Source organism: Pinus tabuliformis, chromosome 1_2 (genome assembly GCF_031772625.1).
Source record: "Pinus tabuliformis cultivar Carrire ecotype Pingquan chromosome 1_2, CPIR1, whole genome shotgun sequence".
NCBI lineage: Eukaryota > Viridiplantae > Streptophyta > Pinopsida > Pinales > Pinaceae > Pinus > Pinus tabuliformis.
Window position 1 is genome coordinate 199,823,919 of NC_142298.1, and position 23,313 is coordinate 199,847,231.

General features: G+C 38.3%; 1 protein-coding gene across 1 annotated transcript in view; it reads left to right on the forward strand.

Annotated features, from left to right (window-relative positions):
- The first annotated feature begins 808 nt into the window (after positions 1-808).
- Positions 809-23,313, forward strand: part of LOC149205172 (mediator of RNA polymerase II transcription subunit) — a 78,225-nt gene continuing 55,720 nt past the window's right edge. The window contains exon 1 of the mRNA XM_089394931.1: positions 809-1,263. Coding sequence (XP_089251057.1) covers positions 916-1,263 — 348 coding nt within the window. The 5' untranslated portion in view covers positions 809-915. The remainder of the gene's footprint in view (positions 1,264-23,313) is intronic.

A 23,313-nucleotide genomic window follows, 5' to 3' on the forward strand; every position in this document is an offset into this window, starting at 1 on the left:
GTGATATTATCCTTCCTCCAAAAACTAAAATTGCTAATGGTTTTAGGCCCAAATTTTTTTCCCATTCTGGAAACTGGATTTATGGTAAGTCTTGATGCTGATATACTCTGCTAATGTGATATTGTCCTTTCTCACTCCAAAACTAAAATTGCCAATGGTTATAGTCAATAGACTAAGATTGTTAATGGTTTTGGTCATTATGAAAAGCTGGCTTCATGGTAAGTTCCTGGTAGTATCCTTACTCATTCCTTCCTCACCCTAAAACTAACATTGCTAATTATTTGGTGTTATGCCTTGTGACCTTCATTCAACATTGAAGTGAAGCCAAATTTTTCGACCCTTTATTTTCCACTCTTATAACCGTGCCTTGAGAGATGTGCACTAACCACTTGTATTTTTTTATCTTCTACAAAAATTCAACAATTCCAGCGTAATAATTCTATCCACCTCTCTTTATTCCTTCTGAGACAATTACTAATAATAATCTATGCTATCAATTCATGATATTGTAATAAATCATATTTAAATCTACAAAATAAAATAAAACTCAATCTTCATCATTAAAAATCTGGTGTTATATATAATATTTATAATTAATAATAATAATTTAAAATAATATTTATAATTAATAATAATAATAACTTAATATTTTTAATTAATAATAATAATAATTTAAAATAAATTTTATTTTAATTAATACTAACTAACCTTACTAATCATTTAATTTATAGAAATTTCCCAATAAAAACACATCCAACCATCAACACCACCACCAAAATAAAAAAGAGATTATACATAATATCACTTTGATAATCTGTTAATAAGCCAACCTCATCGCAATGCTTAAAACATCCGAAGTGAAATAGATCTACACAGAATAAGGAACGAAGGAAGATCAGAATCCAGGGAGGCAAAATGGAGGAAAGAGCGACAGCAGTTAGGATTTCCCTGCCGGTTGAGTTGGCAGTGGAAGGGCAGAAGCATTTAGAAGCAACCGTAGAAGCTGCCCATCAAATTCTTGCCTCCATCAACGAGGAGCTCTGCAATCCTTCCTTGTGGACAACCACGATCAATCCCAACAACAACAACAATTCCCACGCCACTTCAGATGCCTGTACTGCTACTGCACCAACATCAACCCCTCCACCATCCAGAGAGCAAGAGGTCGGAGGAGGAGCACTAGAAGAAGCCAGGTTCCGTTACAAAACGGCGGTTACCTCACTTAGGGCTGTAATTTCCGCCATTTCTGCGGCTTCTCAACAGGTCAGTGGTATTCTTATTCTCATTCATTCAGATATCTCTGCCGCCTGTATGTATGTTATCGCCACAGTATCAGGTTTAATGGGCATTCTCATTTATACGCACAAGCGCTTCCTACTTTCGTAACTCATTTTCATTTCAAATATAGAACTGGAAAATGGGTTTCTGTTGAATTCATCTAATTGCTAGGCTGAAAAGAGTGAAGGAAACCGAAAGGCTTTGGTAATTTAAGGGACCCAGTTGTTTATATCAACATAAGCTATCGTGTACATAACAGTCATACATAGGCGATTGTATTCGATTTGATCGGCTGATTACTCCTCTGATTCTTGCCTCCAAGGGCATTCCTTTTGGAGCAAGGGATCCAGTTCATAAAGTCACATGAAAGTGTTTAGAGGCTACAACAATTTTTGGGGGGCTTAAAAAATCCGATTTCAAGTAGGACTTGAAATAATTGTCTCCCCTTTACATCAGACAGTTGAGTAAAGTAACCCGCAAGATTATATTCAAAGTGTCGAGGAATCAAACAGAGGAATGGCTGTTTCCGACTCGATAGTTTACACAGTAATTTAAAGTGATTGTAAGGGTTAACGGGATCTTGGTTTATTGGTAATGCTGTGGCGCCCTTGCAAGTGGGCTGTTCCATGGGGTTCTTGCCTGCCAGGTGCAACTCCTGGGCGAATTTGGCAGTATAGATACCCTACCTTTGGCTTCTTAGTTGAAGAGACCTTTTTAGAGTGCTGTCAGGTGGCTGCAATACATTGCAGTACTCTTAAATTAGGCAAGGGCATCTTTTCCACACAACGACGGATATCATTATAAAAAAACTGATTTGAAGAGATTATTTTCCCAAGAAAGTCCAGGCATGGCAAGGTTTTGGGGTCAATCTTGACCTGTTTTACAAAGGGATTTTTCCACAGGGAAGGTTGGTTCCTTTAGGGCTTTATGTTTTAGCAAAACAAAATCTTCTCTATTTATAAGCACCTGCCTTTTGGAGTGCCCAACATCCCTGCTAGGATTATGTTGAGGTCAATGTTCTACCAAGTTTTTGGGACGGCGAGATGCGGGAATGGGGTCAAGCAATTTAAGGAAGGGTTGAGTGACATTCCATTGTTGGCCACTAGACATGATATTTAGATATAGGAAACTTAATTGTAACTACTTGCAATTTTAATAAGGTCCATGAAGGATCTATTGGACAGAGAACTGTCTTTATGGCAGTTTTTTTGTCCTCACATTTCTTGTTAATATTAAACATATAAGGCATTCCCTTCTCAATAGGTTTTGCAAACTCTTACAACAATGTTGAAAACCACTATAAAATACTTTGGTTTTGTAAAGATATTACAATAAATATTTTAGATTAAGAAGGGGATTGAATAAAATTTATTTAAACATTTAGTACCCAATCCAAGTGACTACTATCTTATTGTTGTCATAATGCTTGATGATGGTATGGTGGAAGCATTGAACTTGAATGACTCATCGAAACCCACGTACAATATTTAAAAGCTGAGATGATCTAAAAAATGAGAGAGAACAAAAGCAATAACCGCAAGGATAAGCCTTTTAAAATGTTGCATTTTTTGTTTTCTTGACATGGAGGTTGCTTCTTGTGATTTTACCATTGAAAATACAATACCTAAATTACTAGAAATTAAAATTGAAACCCGTCATAGAAAACCCATGTTTTGAGCAGCAATCTGTACAAAAAATTTAGATTTAGTGCATTACAAAAATAGTGGATGGGAAAAATGATCATACTGTTTAATCATCAATGCCCATGATTGTCAAAAGTGAAGTTATATGCTTGGATTATCCCTGAAATCTACCCAAAACTGTTGGAAAATGTAACTAGTTACGGTCTTCATAATTGTCATTGTACTCATGTCATTATGTATATCTTATGTACAAGTAAAAGTAGAAAAAAAATATTATTTTCAAGAATGAGTTTCTTGCTCTATTTTTATTGGTCAACTAGGTCAAGCATGCATTTCATGCTCCTAAGGTTTGTCAAGTCAAAAGAATATTTGTCTTGAGTCAAAAGAGTCTTCATAATTTGTAAAAGACCCTATTGGGCAAGTTGTAGCATGTAAAATAATTTATTTTGAGTCTTAGAAAGTCAAGAGGACCTCCAAGACCAAGTCGGCCGATGTCAAAAAGAAGTCAGCCCAGTTTGACACTATTCGACCTCATGAGAAGGCTATATAAAGGAAGTAAGTTCGATTCATTTGGACACTCTTCTGCAGTTTGATCTCAAGCAAGCAAGGAAGGAAAACTAGAGCGAAGGACAAGGAGGCAAGAGGAAGTCTAAACAAGAAACAAAGTTCTGATTTTTGAGCATCATTTTCTCACATGTGAGAAGATTAGGGTTTCTTTTAGAGTTGCAGGGCCAAGAGTTGCAGACTTGCATTGGAGGCCGAAACCTTGACTAGAGCACATCTTAAAGAAGGATTGACTCTCGTTGACTTTGAAGACCTTGACTTGGTTGAAGAAGGATCTCTTAGAAGGTTGACACATAAGAAAGCCAAGGTTTCTGCTATCTACTAGAAGCTAAAATTGCAAATTTGAAATAGAAGGCTGAAAACAAGGATTGGAGCAAACTTGGAAAAAGTTGATATTCATTGATTTTGTCTTGCTTGAAGAAAAACTTTTCGAGGGTTGACATGGGGCTTGGAGGAGGTCTTGACTTTGGTCTTTGGGTCTTGGTTTTCTCATTTGATTAGATTTTATAAGAAGAGAAGAGATTCTTTCTAGGTTTTCCCCTGGCTTGGATTCTGCTTCTTATGTCAATTGTTTACGCTCTTGATAATTGTTTGATGAAAAGATCTATTAAACAACAATAAGAAAGACAACTAAAGTTCACAGGCAATTATTAAGGATAAGGAGAATTGGTTTAAATAACTGTCCTATTACATTCTCCAACATGGTATCAGAGCTAAGGTGAAGAAGAAAAGGCAACTTGAAGATCATCTTAAGAAGGGATTGCTTGTCAAGGGGAATCATTTGCAGAAGGACACAAGGAAAGAAGAAGAAGACCTATTGACCTAGAAATAAGGTTACTACATCAAACTTTCATTGAAGGCCTCATCATCTCAAGCAGGATCAAGCTCTCATTGAAGGAAGGATAAGCTCTTGTTGAAGACTCTCTAGTGCACTCCATCATCTTGAAGAAAAGGAACCATCAAGGAATCTTTGGATCTCTTTGAAGCTATTTGAAGACACTTGTTGAAGGCACATTAGAAGTCATCATTCTAGGGCATCTTTGAAGGTCTTGATAGAATCAAGATAGTTGGAGACATCATTAAGAAGGACACTCGTTTGACAAGTAAGTACCATCTTGTAATTGATGTCTCAATCTACAGATCAAATGGCTACATTTTGCAAGGAAAGAAACAAGCTTGTTGGGTCAACAAACTTCCTAGCATGGAAGAAGAGGATTGATTTGGTGCTCACAAAAATGAGGTCATGGAATATGTTCTTGGTGAAGTTACTCAACTAGACAAAGAAAAGACTCAAGAATTAGCAAGATACAAGAAGGGAGAAGTGAGGGCACAAAGGATTCTTATTGAATCCATAAAAGATCATCTCATTCCCTTTGTTGCTGATTTGAAGTCATCTAAAGCAATCTATGATAAGTTGGTGAAGTTGTACTCTATAAGTACATCAGGTCAGAAGATATCCTTGAGGAATCAACTATATAGAATAAGGAAGTCAAAGGATGAAGACATGGCCACTTATCTTATGAAGATCTCACAAATAAGGGACTAGTTGCAAGGGCTTGGGGAAGTCGTTTCCAATTCAGAAATGACTACTTGTGTATTAAATGCTTTGCCACCTGATTGGAGCAGTTTTGCAACTAGTGTCTACTCAAGAAAAGATACTACTCCCTTTGATGAACTATGGGCTCAATGTATCTTGGAAGAAACAAGGATAAAAGCAAAGGATGACACCGAATCAAATGAAAAATCTCAAGCTTTTGTTGTAAAGTCCAAGAAGAAGAAGAAAGGGAAGTTTGGAAAGTCCAAAGGAAAACAAGATATGTCCAAGATTCAATGCTTTGGATGCAATGAGTATGGACATTTTAAGAGGGACTGTCCAAACAAGAAAAACAACAAAAGGAAGGAAAGGAGTGAAGCTCACATAGTTGAAGAAAAGGGAGAACTTGAGAAGAAGCCAAAAGGAGAAGATCCCAAGGATCTTTATTATTGAAGGAAGCTCCATCTCTAACAGGTTCATTTGCAATTTGTCTTTCCTTTATTAGAAAGTAGAAGTTAGAGTAAGCATGCATAGTTGCATTCTTTAGAAGTCTTGATTTTTGTGAAGCATGGCATCATAGAAGGAAGCATATGATGGTAGAAGAATTAGAGTCTACATAATCAAATTGCTTTGGAAAAAATCATCTAGCTGTCAAAGAATGAAAAGATTTAGATCATCTTGCATATCATAGATCATCCAAGCATTTTCTAACATAATGTTAGAGGTAGTCATTTTGCAAAGAGGGATCATCAAGATCCAATAAGAACCATCATTTAGGAAGGTTCTTGGAAGAAGCATTATGACATGACTAGTATGTATTCCATCTAGTATGGAAACAATAGTCTTGAAGGATGAAGACATGTAGATGGTCAAATGGAAATTTGGAAGGCATAATTGAAGTCTGTTCTTCTATAAGACTTGAATCAAGCTCATTCAAAGAAAGTATGGCTAGATGGTTATATGGAAGCAAAGGTATGCATGTTTTTAAGTAACTCTTCTCTAAGATAGGGTTCATATCTACAAGAATCTTGCATGAAGAGTTGGTTGTAAGAATATGTTCGGATGTTAGGTCCCTATACTACTAGTGTAACCCCTTATTGTTATTAGTACAACCCCCTTATTATATTGTTGTGCCCATGTAGTCCCCATATTGTTATTATTGTGCCCCATAGAAGCCCGCTATTGTTATTATTGTGCCCTTACATTATTATTGTTAGGTCGGCTCTGATTATATTATGACCCCTTAGAGTCCTTTATATAGAAAGGAGGTCTTGTCATTTGTATCATCCAAGAATTGTTCATTTGTGTAATGTAAAGGAGGTTGCCCTCTCGAAGAGGCTGAATTCTAAGGTGTTGATCTACCTTTTCTATCTTTTTGTGAGCTGGTTTCATAACATTTGGTATCAGAGCTTTGGATTTTAGGGTTTCGCTGCTCCAAACAGGTCATTGTGGCATTTTCGCTATAACTTTTTTCTGTGATGTTTCAAAAACTAAAAAAAATCCCATTTGAGTCGAAATCGTTCTTAACTTCGGGTCCGAATTTCAGAGCTTGTCTCGCTATATTTTCGGAGATATGATCCGAGGAAGTTAGGGTTTTTGTAGACTCTCGAATTACATTCCAAATAGGTGACTTGGGGAAAATCATCATAACTTTTGTTCTGAGCATCAAATTGAAATTTCGTAAGAATTTTCAGAAAGAGGACGACTTGTAGTTTTTTGTATATCAGTTTCAGGTACTAAGGTCGAAACAGTGACACGTGGCATTTCGTACATGTTCGCTCTACTGAACTAGTCTATAATCAGGTCACCGTGGGAGATTTGGCATAACTCTTCCTTGGAGAATCTAATCGTGATTAGACTTGCGAGGTTAAAAAGAGGACTCAAAGGGCTACGACACAACGCGATTTCAGATATTTGAGATCCACAATTATAGAGATACAACAGATTCAATATAGAGCTCTTACAAAGTGAAAAAAAAGGTGTGTATTTTTTTTTTTTTTGTAAATTTTGCATAAGATTGGTTTGAAAAATTAGTTTGAAGGAATTCAAAGCGAATAGTGAAGAATTATTAGCATTAATTGATGCCTCGAAGAAAGAAAATGGAAACACCTAGTAAGCAACTTGAAAGCTCTAGCATAACTCGTGAAGAAGAGGAAATGCAACATGATATATCAAAATTACAAGACCAAGTACAACGAATTTCACTCTCACAAAAGGTAACTGAAGCCAAGATGAATGGCGTGGAAGCTATAAGATGGATGGCATGGACACTAAGATGAATGGCATGGACGCTAAGATGGAAGAATTGAAGATAAATTTGAATAAGTTGCTACAAGAAATGGTTACTAATGGTGAAAGGGTAGTAAAAGAGACTCATGATGAGAACAAAAGAAATGTTAATCATGATTTCAGACTCTAATGTTGGATTGAAGACCCACCATGTTCCAAAAATCAATATGAGGAAGTTTGATGGCAAGGATCTTGGAACATGGATACTACAGATGGAGCAATTTTTCGATCTCCATAATGTGCTAAACACACAAAAGGTACGTATTGCAACTTTATATTTGGAACCAAATCAGTTTGTATGGTATCGATGGCTTTGCTCTCGTAAACAAATTGTCACTTGGACAATTTTTACGGAAGAAATCATAGCACATTATGAGGATACAAAAATCAACACCTTTTTTAGCCAATTGATAAATCTCAAACAAAAGGGTTCAATGATGGAGCACATTGAGCACTTCCAAAAATTGAACACAAGGATAAAAGATATTTCAGAGGAGCATAGGATTGATGTGTTCATAGGGACTTTAAAGGATAATATCCAACATGAGGTTTGCCTTTGGGAACGTGATTCATTGGAGAAGGCATTCAGGTTAACAAGAAAAATGGAAAGCAAAATTATGGCAACCAGGAAGCCTAGCACTCACAACTATAAAGATGAAAGTGTTGTTGCCCCTAGCCTTCCACAACCTACCAGGTTGACACCACAACAATTGGAAGAAAAAAGAGCAAAAGGGCTTTGTTACAGTTGTGATAGCAAATACACTAAAGGTTATAAGTGTGCTGAGAAGAAATTATTCTACATAGATTGTGAAGAGGAGGAAGAAAAGGAACAAGAAATGTCAAAAGAAGAGGATATACTCCAGGAACAAACCCTAGATAAAGAAGAAACAAATCCGACCATATCTTGTAATGCATTGGTTGGAATTACCACTCCTCAAACTATTAAGATAGAAGGACATATCAAGAAGAAAAATGTAATAGGGTTGATTGATTTGGGAAGTACCCATTATTTTATTCATCGTAATATAGCCAAGGAATTGAAGTGCTTCCTATATCCAACACCAAAGTGTCAAGTGATGGTTGCAAGTGGAGGAACCATAAATTGCTCTGGAAAGTGCCATAATATCAAGCTATCCATGGGAGAATATGTATTGAATAGTCCAATGCTTTCCATTCCAATGGGTGGTGTTGATGTTGTACTAGGAGTCCAATGGCTACAATCCTTGGGTACAATAGCTTTTAATTTTCAAGAACTTTTCATGAAATTTTGTGCGGAAGGAAAGGGAGTTGAATTAAGGGGTATTGCAGGGAAACCAAGAAAGATAATCAGCTCTAACGGTATGACAAAGCTTCTAAAGAAAGAACAACGAGGTGTAATTGCACAATTATGTTCGCTAGAGGTTCCCACATCGAAATCATCTATTTCTCCAAATCTCCAAAAAGTATTGGACAATCATTCCAAGGTATTTGAGACTCCCAAAGGCCTCCCACCTATTGGTGATCATGATCATGCTAGTCATTTGATTCCAGGAAGTGTTCCTCCAAACATCAGGCCGTACAAATATCCCTATGCCTAAAAGAGTGAAATTGAACGTATGGTTGCAGAAATGCTAGAGGCTGGTATAATTCAACCTAGTCAAAGTTCTTTCTTTGCTCCAGTAGTATTGGTGCACAAGAAGGATGGATCATGGCACATGTGTCCGAATTATATGGAGCTCAACAAGCTCACTATTAAAGATAAATTTCCCATTTTTGTCATTGATGAATTATTGGATGAATTGCATGGATCAATTTACTTCACCAAGTTGGATCTTCTTTTAGGATATCATCAAATCAGAATGAAGATTGAAGACATTCCGAAAACAACATTTAGAACTCATGAGAGTCACTATGAATGTTTGGTTATGCCTTTTGGCCTTACCAATGCACCTTCTACATTTCAAGGTTTGATGAATTCCATTTTCAAACCCTTCCTTAGAAAATTTGTGTTAGTATTTTCTGATGATATACTAATCTATAGTAAGTCTTAGAAGGATCATGTTCAACATGTTGACATGGTGCTCAAACTATTGGAGGAGAAACAATTATATGCAAAAAGCTCCAAATGTTTCTTTGGAGTACAAGAGGTGGAATATTTGGGTCATATTGTATCTCATGAAGGTGTTAAGGTAGACCCTAACAAAATTAAAGCCATTAAGGAATGGAAAATCCCCACATCCATAAAGCATTTGTGAGGATTTCTTGGGTTGACACAGTATTATCGCAAGTTTGTTAAGAATTGTGGGAGAATAACAACACCTTTAACAACATTATTGAAGAAAGATGCATTTTCATGGACTCCAGAAGCAACAAAGGCCTTCGCACATCTTAAAGGCAATATGCCAAGCACCGGTCTTAGCTACGCCGGACTTGACAAAAACCTTTATTGTGGAATGTGATGCTTCAGGAAATGGAATTGGTGCTGTTTTAATGCAAGAAGAAAAACCCATTGCTTTCGAAAGTTGTCCAATCAAAAGAAAGTATTTACACAAAGCTATCTATGAGAAGGAAATGTTGGCAATACTACATGCACTTAAGAAATGGTGACGTTACCTAATCGGAAGACACTTCAAGGTAAAAATGGATCATGGTAGACTTAAATAATTTTTAGAACAAAGATTATCTTGAGAAGAACAGAAAAAATGGTTCACAGATATGTTGGGTTATGACTTTGAAATCATTTACAAAAAAGGGAAGCAAAATGTTGTTGCAGACACACTCTCAAGAAATGATGAGGATGTGGAAGCATTGTTTTGTGCTATTTCTGTTATCCAACCAGATTGGATAAATGAAGTAAGGGATGAATGGAAGAAGGACGAAGAAGTGTGGCCACTCATTCAAAAGTTGTAGAAGATCCTAGTTCAAACAATATTGCCAGAACTTGATGAGGAAGGAAAAATCATATTGGAACATGGAGCAGTCACAGAAACAAGAACCCGACAACTACGAAATCGATTAATTTCAGAGTATCTCATCAAGTGGAAGAACTTACCCGCTGAAGATTCCACATGGGAGGACAATAATTTTAGACAGAAGCATCGAGAACTACTCAAGCATTGAGGACAACACTTTTCGAAGGAGAGGGGCATGTTAGGTCCCTATGCTACTAGTGTAACCCCTTATTGTTATTAGTACAACCCCCTTATTATATTGTTGTGCCCATGTAGTGCCCATATTGTTATTATTGTGCCCCATAGAAGCCCACTATTGTTATTATTGTGCCCTTACATTATTGTTGTTAGGTCGACTCTGATTGTATTATGACCCCTTAGACTCCTATATATAGAAAGGAGGTCTTGTCATTTGTATCATCCAAGAATTGTTCATTTGTGTAATGTAAAGGAGGTTGCCCCCTCGAAGAGGCTGAATTCTAAGGCGTTGATCTATCTTTTCTATCTTTTTGTGAGCTGGTTTCATAACATCGGAAGTCTTTCATTTAATTACTCGATGCTTGAAGTTTGGATCAAGACTCTTCCACAAAAGTAAGACTTGTCATGATGATATTGATCAACATGAAGTGTGGTGTCTTGGGAAAAGAAAGAGAGTTAATAATGACAAGTCCAAGGTAGAAATCATCACAACTTGTTCCATCAACACCATGATTACAATTGGTGAGCATGGAGAAGGATCTTTGGTAAAAGATGAAGATAGACCATGCAAAAGGATGTTGATTTTAGAAGTAAGCAGAATTCGAAGAGGCCATCATATTGAGTTAATTTTGATATTGATGTCTTTGTTTTGGTTATCTGGTTAATATATGTTTTGCTACTTTGAAGGACATTACAGAAAAGCATAATGACAATTGAGGCAAGTATATCTACAACTGTTGCTTTTGAACTCAATTCAATAAATACATGGATTGAGTGGATGGTCTTGGTAATTCTTGAAGGATTGTGTGGTCAAGATGTTTACATCATCTCGGGATTAAGAGGTAGCAATACAAAGAGGTAACCCGATGTGCATATGAATGATGAAGATCACTTTCATGTCTAATGGGGCTTTACTTTGATTGGCTAAATATAATGCCTTTGTTAATGATAACTAGAGGAAAGTGATATGAAAGGTTGATGGCCCGAATCCTGTCATAGTTTGGCTCCATTGTTGAGAAATCTAGGGCAATTCAAAGTTGACAATTTCTCTACTTGATAATTGCTTGTGATGTACTTTTACTACTTAAGTTATAGTCTTCTCTTTGTTAGCTTATTAATGTGTTCTGCTCATTAGGATAATTACCAATGTGTACAATAAAAAGACAAGTGACAAAGTATGTAGGCTTCTCAATTAGGGCCAAAACCTCTCACCTCTTGAGAGGAAAACTCGATAAAAAATTCTTCTTCTAGATCTTCAATTTACAAGTACCAAGACCATGACACAGACCCTTGACTCTAGTATCCTCTTAAGAACCTTGTCACTAATCTTGATGCTCTGCCTCTTCCTTTCCTCACCTTTATTTTTAATCTTGAACTGCTCTCCTCGGCTCCTCCTAGAGAAACTCGGTCTCTATCCTTCTCACTGTTCCTTCACAACTTCTTCTAGAGAATCTCAGTCTCTTCGGCCTCCCAAAAGAAACTGTTTCTTACTGCGCAAGAAGAAACCTCTTCTTCGCTTGCCTAGAAGAAACTTCACTGCCCCAGAAGAAACTTTCGCTGCCCTAACTTCGCATTGCTTAGAAGAAACATTGCTGTCCCAGAAGAAAGTCCTTTTCGCTGATCCAGAAGAAACCCTAACTTCACATTACCTAGAAGAATCCTCTTTCTCCCTTCTTCGTACTTTTTCTCTCTTCCTTTTTTGCACTTCTGCTTCTTCTCTTTCTTCGCACTTCTTCTTGTCTCAATGCAAGTCGAGTTGCTTGTCTTCAAATGGAGGACGAGTGTGAGTATATATACACCTCATCACATGTCCTTTAGGCTGACATGCCTGCTGGAGGCAGGCTGATTTGTTCTAAAGAGTTCCTTCATCGTTGTAGGCCGACTTGAAGAGGATAGATGACAAGTTCTTGGAGGATGCTTTACATAGACAATATTGACTTTTTACAAAGTGTAACATGACTTCATTACATGACAATGACTCTAACATTTTATGACTAGATGACAAATAAATCCTAAAGAATCTCAATGGGAGTCTTGACTCAAATACAAAATCCCTTGCTCATGAAACCCATGAAGCAAGCGAATAAAATAATTTTATTTTTCTTATTTACATCTCATTACATAAAATCATAATTACATGTCATTATGAAGACCAAACCTAGTTACACTTTTCAACACTCCCTCTTAACTAGGGAGGTATTCAAAATGTTACTTTGGACTTTCTCAATCTGAAGAATCTCTCATAAGAAGAATTCGGATTTGTAACTCATTTGTATAGCAGTATATCAACCAACATTGTTATATATCAAGGCCTTGACTAACAACTCCATCTCTCCCCAAGATATTGAGCCCAATGCCGACGAGACCAATGGTTTATAGACACACTCATCATTGTCTCTCTAGGAACATATCCCACCCAAGTTCACTCAGGATATGCTCCATGAGAACTATTCTTATCTTGGACTCCCCAATCCTCAAAGAATATCGGTTCTCCACGACTACTCTTCCATGGGATACCCTATCTCATCCCCAAAGAGTATCAGATGCCAAATGATTACACAATCCTCCATTCTGTCTTCCCAAGTGAAGATCAGAACAACATGTCTATCTCTCCTTTTTCAAACTAGGAGGTTTTATTCCATTAAAGGAATGTACTCATTCCTATCACAGAGGAATGTACCTAAACTTCTTGCTTAGGAATTTCCAAGTTTCTTCCAAGTAAGAAACTTCTTCTCAGGCTCCCTCTTAACCAGGGACCTATCGCAGCTCCTTATGTGGAGATCTTGAAACAACCGTTTGCTTGAAGAGCTCCTTCCTTCGATGTCATGAATTTCTTCTTTGTTAAGGAGTCTTCATCTTTGGGAACTTCTACATACGACATAGATCATCCCTCACTTTTGTCCACGAGTCAGTCATGTCCTCAACTCATCAGAAAGGGATCCATTAGATTTTCCATCTGGCTTTGCTTCATGTCATTCTGCTTTCATGCCATATTTTTCGGAAGGATATTACATTCTTCTATATGGTCTGCCTAGAAGCAGTGTTCCACGGGGACGCGTCCCCCAGGGTGGGGTGCACGCACCCCGCGCACCCCACGCACCCGGGACGGGGAGACTCTCGGGGGTGCGTTTCCCCACGTCCCCCTTTTGGGGAGACTCGGGGAGACGCAAGGGGGTGCGTTTCCCCAGTGTGGGAGACTCGACTCCCCGAAAGGGGTACTTCTGGGCGTCCCCCCCAAAAATGGGGTTCTTCTGGGCGTCCCCCCGAAAATGGGGTTCTTCTGGGCGTCCCCCTTCATTTTTGTCTAATTACCCTTTATAAACCAAAAAAAAAATAAAAAAAAATGAAAATTAATTTATTAAAAAAACATAAAAAATAAAAATAAACTAAATTAATAACTACAAATAAAAAATTACATTAATATTGAAAAGTTAGGGTTAAAACTTAATTCAAGTTTTTAGTTTTCACTTGCCGCCATTCATGAATCATTATGCTCTTACGGTTTACCCTTCAACGCATTTTTTTCTTCCATTTTCTCTTCAAACCTTCAGCGCATCCTCCCAGTCCACGCAGTCCAGGCAGCGGCTTGCTGTTAGGTTCTTGCTCCAGGCAGGCGGCAGGCAGCAAGGTATCACTGATTAACACAGCGACATCCTCCCACGCAGCGGCATCCTCCCACAGCGGCATCCTCCCACAGTGGCAGCGACATCCTCCCACAGTGGCAGCGGCATCCTCCCACGCAACAGATTAACACTGAACAGAGGACGTTCGGAGGAATTCCCATATAAACTTCCGTGACAACAGCGGCAGGCACTGGGCAGCATCCTCCCACGCAGCGTATCAAGTTTCAAGTTCAACAGCAGTGGCATCAAGCGGCAGCGTATCAAGATTTTGATTCAAAGATTCAGCAAATTTGCAGTGGCATCCTCCCACCCAGGCGGCAGGCAGCAGCGTATTCAAACAAGAAAACTCGTTTCTGAGGTGATTTTGTGAAGTAATTTTGTGGATTTTTTGCTGTCTCTGAGGTGGTTTCGTTGGGCTTCTCAGCCTTCACTAATCGGGCCATGTATTATTTAAATTTTAATGTTATTATTAATTATTAAATTGTTTTAACTTGTGCCAAACCCTCCACGCAGGCAGCATTGCTGCTATACCATCGTCCTCCACCCAGCCGGCATCTTTGCTGTAACTGTAAGCCTGTACAGTGTAAAGTGTAACGCAGCTGCTCCAAAGTCCAAACTTCCACGCAGCTGCTCCAGACTGTACACAGTGAGTTTGACTGCAATTTTTTTTAATTTTTTTTTTCATGTTTCACTGTTTCAGTGTTAAAGTTTTGAAGTTTTTTCATTTACATGGCATTAAAAATTAAAAAACTCAGAACTGTAAATTCAATTGTTTGTCAAATTCACTGTTAATTTTTTTTTTAACTCAGAACTGTAAAATTTAAATTGTTTGTTAAATTCACCGTTTAAATTTTATTTTTTTTTAAAGCAAACCCTTCTTGCAGGGCATTAAATAATACAAAATCTGCAAAATAAACTATTTGCAAAATGAGTGACAGCGACCAAAGTGGCAGTGACAGTCAAACTGAAAATGAATATGATTCTCAAACGGAAACAAGGAGTCCTCTTCAAACTGAAACGCAACCAACAAGGAATGAAACCCATTTCAGTAGTACAGCTAGTGCTAATGTCATTTCAACGACTCCAACGGCAACCCCATCAAAGTCATTGGCAGAATATGCAAAGGGGACATTCAATCCAAGCAAACCTCTTTTGCTATATGCTACCAAAATCACTGGCCCTTCAACCCAACCAAAACCGGGAAGCACAAGAGGTGGGACACGCCATTGGAAATGCAACATTTGTGCCCATTCTTGGGCTGGGAGTTATAGTCGTCTCAGGATGCATCTTTTGGGTGTAGGTGGCAAAGGGGTTAGCATATGTTCACATTTAACACTGCTGCAAAAATCAGAGCTCTTGAGAATGCAAATGGCAGCAGATGCAAAGGGCATGTTCTCAAGCAAAAATGTCATGGCCCAGCCTCAAGAAAATTCTAATGAAGCCACAAGCTCAAGAAGAAAATCAAAGAAAGATATGCCTCCACCATCTCATATTGGGACTAAGGGTTCCCGCTCTTGTGCAGTGGGACCAACTCTTGCAGGGATGTACAGTAAGTTGAACCGTGATGATACAGATGATGCCATTGGCAAATTTCTTTTTGCCAATGGAATTCCTTTCCATGTTAGTCGTTCTCCTTACTACAAGGAGATGGTCAAGGCAATTGCAACAACAGGACCCTCATATGTGCCCCCAGGTGAACATAAGTTGAGGACAGTGATATTAGAAAGGCAAGTGGCCAATATTAATGTGCAAAAGGAAACTTTGAGGCAGACATGGGTGAGGGAAGGTTGTTCTATTGTTATGGATGGGTGGACAGACATTGCCAAACGTCCACTCATCAACATCATAGTCACTTGCCGAGAGGGGCCTTTCTTTCTTAGAGCTATTGATTGTTCTGGAAAGCGCAAAGATGCAACTTTCCAATTTGAGCTTCTTCGTGATGCTATAGAGGAGGTTGGCTCTACAAATGTTGTACAGGTTGTGACAGATGCAGCGGCAGTGTGTAGATCAGCAGGATTAATGATTCAGAGTAAATACAGACATATTTTCTGGACCCCTTGTTGTGTGCATGCACTCAATAATGCATTGAAAGACATTGGCAAAATTGAGTGGGTATCTAACTTGGTGACAACTGCAAGAAATGTGCAAATGTTTATTTGCAATCACCACACCTCCTTAGCCATGTACAGGTCTCATGCGAGGAAGGAATTCCTCAAGCCTACTGATACCAGATATGCTAGTTATTTTCTTTTATTAGAGAGGATGTTGGAGGTGCAGTCAGCATTGCAGGCCATGGTTGTGACTCCAGATTGGAACAGATGGGCAGAATCCAAGACAGAGGAAGGGAAGAAAATCAGGATTCAGATATTGGATAATGATTGGTGGACAGATTGTGGTTATTTGGTGTCACTCTTACGTCCTGTAGTTGAGGTCATTCGCTACACTGACACAGATTCTCCTAGTCTTGGAGAAATCTATGAGACTTTTGATAGTATGTTGGATCAAGTAAGGGTGGCCATTCGTGAGAAAGATCCTTCCTTAGAGTTCTATACGACTCAGATTCGACCCATTATTCAGCGTAGGTGGGATTGAATGAATACACCTTTGCACATGGCGGCATATGCACTCAACCCAAAATGGTATGTGGCAAGAAGTGGTAGAATTCTTCCCATTGAAGATCCAGAGGTCAAAAAGGGATTTCGAGCAGCCATTACAAAGATGTATAGTTCAGAAGAAGGGAGATCCATTAGGAGACAGTGGATGCAATTTGCAAGTCTCAGTGGTCCCTTCAACAAGCCGGATGCAAGGGAAGATCGCAATGATTTAGGCCAGACTGACCCCATTGGTTGGTGGACCATGCATGGGGATGAGGCTCCAGAGATCCAACATCTTGCTATTCGCTTATTGTCTTAGATTGCTAGTTCCTCTGCAGCAGAGAGGAATTGGTCCACATATAGCTTCATCCACTCTATCAAGAGGAATAGACTTTCCTCTAGGAGAGCAGAGAAGCTAGTTGCAGTGCATAGTTCTCTACGTCTTGCACATAGGAAGACACCAGAGTATCGGAGGGGACCAGCAACACGATGGGATGTGGATCCAGAGGATAGTGCACAAATAGATGATGAGGATGGACCAGATGAGTTGCAGCATGGTTTGGTTGGAGTTCCATTGGTTACTCAAGAGAGTGACTCTGACTCAGATAACGACATTCCCATTGATGTTCCTGATGACTTCATGCAACAGATGGATGTAGAGGACCAATCATTGAGATTGAGTCCTTGAAGTTGATTTTATTTTCAGTGTTCATTTTGATTTTCCATTTTTACTTTTAAGTTTTAACTTTTAACATTTGAGTTGTGACACTAGATATTGATGACCGACTCTTCACTCTGAACTATTTTTGAGTTTGAAACTTTGAGTTATATAAATTGAAAATTTGAATTTAGTGTTCAATTTAGAATCTAGAAGACTAGAATGATGAATGATGAATTCAAAATTTTCAATTTAATTTTTAGCTCAATGATTCAATATAACAGTAAATTATAGAATGATGTAAATTATAGAATGATGATTGATGAATGATGAATGATATGGATCAATGTACATTGTATTTGAATATTTCATATTGAATTTTATTATTGAATCTTGATGAATTAGCATTATTGAACAATGAATATGAACATGAAAATTTCAAAATTATATACATATATATAATATATATAATTAAAAATTATATTATATATACCTCGACGTCTCCCCGTCTCCCCTAAATTTTCCTAAAATTTCAGGGTTCTCTCACACGTCCCCTTTGTGCGTCTCCACGCACCTGTGTCTCCCCGTCCCGGAGACTTGGTGGAACATTGCCTAGAAGTCATTCACAGATAAGCCCAACTAGATGTTAGTTAAAAAATAATCAATGAACACTTCAAATCAAAATTACATTTGTGATGATCTTTCACCATGACATCTTCATGTAAGTATCAACATTCTGCATGCAGATTGACACATCTCCCACTGATATCCATTGTCAGGGGTTTCTCTCTTTTCCGATTTTCAGCAGAGTCTTCACATCTTTCCGGGAGATCATCTTGGACTTCGGATGTTGATTGCCTTGAGTCTTCACATCTTTCTTGGAGATCATCTTGGACTTCGGATGTTGAATGCCTTCTTCCTTCATTGCATATTAACCTAATCTCTTCCTTTCTTTTATCACACATTTCATTCCCAGGAGCTTCCAATTAGAGTTTCTTGATTGTAGTTAGCTTCCTCGTGATTCATATTATTTTGATTTCATCTAGTGCGACTTATGCTTTGCTGCAATCCTTCGAAGGAGGAGATCCTTTCTTCTTTTGATCATATTTCCCAAGATGGAAATAGTGATCCATATTATCCGCAACCATATGACATGAATTTCTATGCAAGCATACATACCTCATCTTTCTTTTGATCATCCAGATTTCTTGTAGTAGCTTCATTTGAAAGGAATTTATCCTTCAGACCTACTTTTCCTGTCATGTCATCATACCATCATCCTTTGAATCCCATGAGTTGGAATACCTGATGAAACCTTTGCTTCCTTTCTACATCAGTGAATCCTTTGATTAGGTTTCCATTAGAGAAACTTGAGGATGTTTCATATCCTTACTCGACAGATGATTTCTTCTATGATGGTTCCAGTCGATGATGACCTTTGCTTATAAGTATCAATGAGGTTTCCTAAGAGCTTCTTGTTCTTTGTAACCAGTAGGATTTGTACCAAACATGCTTTTTTCTTCCCATATCATGAGCTCTTCTAATGCTTCTATCATGATGCTTCTTTCTAATTTGATGCATCCTATCTTATTTACACTATTTTGCCTATTACAAGTGAAGGGTACTTTCTGAGGAAGATTATCTTTATCACCTTTTTGCTTCTTCCTTCTTATGCTTCTTTGTCTTTGGTTCTTTTACTTCATCAGTAGTATAGTCTTCTTCCCTGCCCCTCTTAATATAAGGACAATCTTTTCTGTAGTGCCCAAGATTATGACAACCATAACATCTTTCCTTAGCCATGTTCTTCTTTTTCTTCTTTGGAGTACTAAACTCTCCAAATTTCTCCTTTCGTTTTGACATTAATTGTTCCCATCTATTTGATCTTTCGTCACTTTCATCCTTCATCTTGTCTTCCTCTGCCTTGTAGAGAGACCATAATCTAATGAATGGGATAGCTTCCTCTTCCCTAGTAGCAATGAGGATACCTTGTTCATCAGTTAATGCATTTAGAATAACAAAGATTATATCGTTATCAGATACCATCTCTCCTAGATCCTTCATTTGACCTTTTATTTGAGATGCCTCAGAGAGACATGACGATATCCCTTCATCCTTTGATATTTTCAATTTATGAAGATTAGATCTAAGTGATAAGATCTTTTCTATCGTGCTTCTAGAGAAAAGTTCTCCGAGCTTATCATATATTTCTTTAGATGTCTCCAGCTTGGCTACATAGGAAATGAGTGAATTTACTCCTTGAGAATCTTTTGAGCCTTGAGATCCCTTGTTCTTCGGATGCCTTGGAGACCTTCCCATGGACATGATCAATGACTTCATTTACTTCGAGGACAATGTTTATCCTTCTTTTCCAAACAAGGAAGTTTGATATCCCAACCAACTTTTGGTCTTCCTTAAAACATGAAGTCACTTTTACTAGATTGTATTATAATAAGAGGTACTTACTTGAGAATATCAAATCTTCAACGTGATGATGAACTTGTTGCTTCTCACTTCAAATCTTTTGGTGAGGGAGGACTGCCTTCTATGAGATCTTTGCTTCAATAGAGAGAGGATTGACTTTCGATTTAATCTTCCTTAGATTTGAAGATCTTACACTTTCTTGGTGATGTAAGATTTCTGGAGTGCTTCTAGGGTGGTCTTTCTTCTTGCGTCCTCCTTGAAGATAATTTCAAGACTCTTGCTTTTGATCTAGGGTTTTGGTTTGATGAAGATCTGGATCTCTTACTTGCTTTGGTCCTTCTTTGAAGATGATTCTTGTGTGTCAGCTTGCTTTGATTGCCCCTTCTTGTCTTCAACACCTAAGCTCTGATACCATGTTGAGAAATCTAGGGCAATTCAAAGTTAACAATTTCTTTGCTTGATAATTGCTTGTGATTTACTTTTACTACTTAACTGATAGCCTTCTCTTTGTTAGCTTATTAATGTGTTCTGCTCATCAAGACAATTACCAATGTGTACAATAAAAAGACAAGTGACACAGAAACTTCACTTTCCCAAAAAGAAACTTCACTGCCCCAGAAGAAACTTTCGCTGCCCTAAATTCACACTGCTCAGAAGAAACTTTGTTGTCCCAGATGAAAACCCTAACTTCACATTACCTAGAAGAATCTTCTTTCTCCCTTCTTCGTACTTTTGCTCTCTTCCTTCTTTGCACTTCTGCTTCTTCTTCTCTCGATGCAAGTCGAGTTGCCTGTCTTCAAATGGAGGACGAGTGTGAGTATATATACACCTCATCACATGTCCTTTAAGTTGACATGTCTACTGGAGGTAGGTCGACTTGTTCTAGAGAGTTCCTTCATCGTTGTAGGCCGACTTGAAGAGGATAGATGACAAGTTCTTGGAAGATACTTTACATAGAAAATATTGACTTTTTACGAAGTGTAACATGACTTCATTACATGACAATGACTCTAACATTTTATGACTAGATGACAAATAAATCCTAAAGACTCTCAATGGGAGTCTTGACTCAAATACAAAATCCCTTGCTCATGAAACTTATGAAGCAAGTCAATAAAATAATTTTATTTTTCTTATTTACATCTCATTACATAAAATCATAATTACATGTCATTATGAACACTGAACCTCGTTACACTTTTCAACATCCACTACATTCAAAGATCAATTGGTAAAGATGCGAAGAAGTGGAGGAGCCATGTAGCTACTTGAAGATCTACATGAAGGACTAGTAGCTGATTTATTGATGAAGACACATTAGAAAGCTTCCCAATCAAAAGGAAGTAAAAGAATCTCCTCTATGCTTTAGAGGGAGTAAGAAGTCTCCTTAAATATTTGAGAAGGCAGCAGGGATCTATTTCCCAATCAAGAAGGAATGGGGATGTCCTCTCTAGGTCGAGAGGGAATGATGTTAAAGACATCATATTCTCCATGTGTCATTGTTAAAATTGGCAACTAGGGCCAAACTCCATGTGGGTCATCTTATTAATGGAAACTGATATTTTTCTTGGATCCCTCTCATCTAGAGTGTAGGATTGATCTAAAGATCATTTGATTCCGATAAGTATTCATGGAAATATGAATTTATTTGTGTTATGGGACAATTCGTCAAGGTCGGCCAACAACCAAATAAACCCCACATGTGCTCAACGTTTTAGTATAAATAGAGGTGCCTTGAAAGTCATTTGGACACATTGACGACTCTCTTGTGATCTCTTCCTCTCCATTTGTTTGGGTTTTAATGGAGAGGAAGAGAATACGTTGATCTAGGAGGTTTGCCCTAACCCTAGATGAAGAGATCTATACGCTGCGCTCATCTACATTCATGGAGAAGAATCTTTTCTGCCCAAAAAGGAGGCTCTTATTTCACAGCAAGGATAGGGTTCAACGCTGGTGTAGAGAAGCCCTAACAGCCCTAACGCTGTCCTAAAAGAAACCCTCAAACACAACAAGAAGAGAACCTTGATCTGATCTTAATACGCTGTCATAATTGGAAGAACAGTGTGGGAAACGTAGGGCTAAGAGATACCCTAATTGCTGTTCTCTACAAGATCAAGGCACAGTCATAAAGAACCTAACACTGTCCCTAACACAGTCATGAAGGTAGAATGCCCTAGCCGCAGGACTAAAGGGAGAGGAGATGCCCTAGACATAGTTGCTGTCTAGGGTAAGAAGAAGCTATGCTGCCTAAAGAAGATGCCACCTAAAACGCAGACTTAGAAGAGAGACCTAAACGCTGTCATGGATCTAGCTGCCCGCTACGCTATCATGGTTCTAGGTAATAGTCATGTACGCTGTTATATTGAAGCTGCCTTAAACGCAGTCAAGTTGAAGTTATGGTGAAGACCTTAACATTGTTCTAGACCACAGTCTTAGGAGGCGTCTTGTGTACTTTAATTGTTGAGTGTGCAAGTGAAGATTTTAAAGATAGCTAGGTTGTCTTGCTGCTAGGCTAGGCCGCAGGCCATAGCTAGCAGTATGGAGGATTAAAGTTTGACTTCGGTGCAACGCAGTGATATTTAGGTACAACACAATGGAATAAGGTGCGTGGGGAGCATGGGACAGTAAGGTGCTGAAGACAGCATGGATGAATGAAAAGGGTTGCAGCTTGTTGTGATGGAAGCAACAACATGGTATACTACAACTGTACGATAGTGCAACATAGTGCACAGTAACAGGGGTGTAGCATAGTGATACATAGTGCAACATGTTGTGATGGAAGCAGCAACATGGTATACTACCACTGTATGATAGTGCAACATAGTGCATAGTAACAGGGGTGCAACACAGTGATACATAGTGCAACATGATGTGATGGAAGCAACAACATGATGCTGAGGTATTGCAGCATGCATTTGGGCTCAGCATAGTGCAATGAAGAGCTCAACATAGTGCAACAAGAGGAGATGCAATACAATGATGGGTACAATCATGATTAGTAAAGCATGATGAGATGCAACATTGTGATGATGGGTGCAGCATGTTGCAGCACGGTGAGGTGCAGCATGATGACGAGTTGCAACACAATGAGAGGTGAAGGAGTCACCTTGGAGAATCAGTCGAAGCAACATGTCTTCAACTAATCTCATGTATCATCTTCCTAGAGATGATCTCTGCTCTTATCTAGATAAGTCAAAGTGTTGACTTTTGTTGTAAATGTACCATCTCTCTCTCTCTCTCTGTGGTGAACTATTGAAGAACATAAAAGAAGAATTGATCAAGGGTTTCACCAAATTGGGGTTTGTCCTTGGCTAGCGCCACATCTTGTGTCCTCTTGTCTTGGCTTGTCTTCTGCGATTTATGTTTATGTTCTATTTGCAGTTTACTGTAATGCTGATGTGATTGCTAATCTGGAAAAGATATTGAGCTAACTATGAAAATTGAAATAAATTGCTCTAAGCATAGAACATACCTAAACTTAACAGTCATGCTCTAGACTAGGACTAATCGTCATAAGTCTTAGTGAAGGCACTAGGAAGGAGAATGGAGGAGAATATAAACATGTAAGATACTCCTTGAGG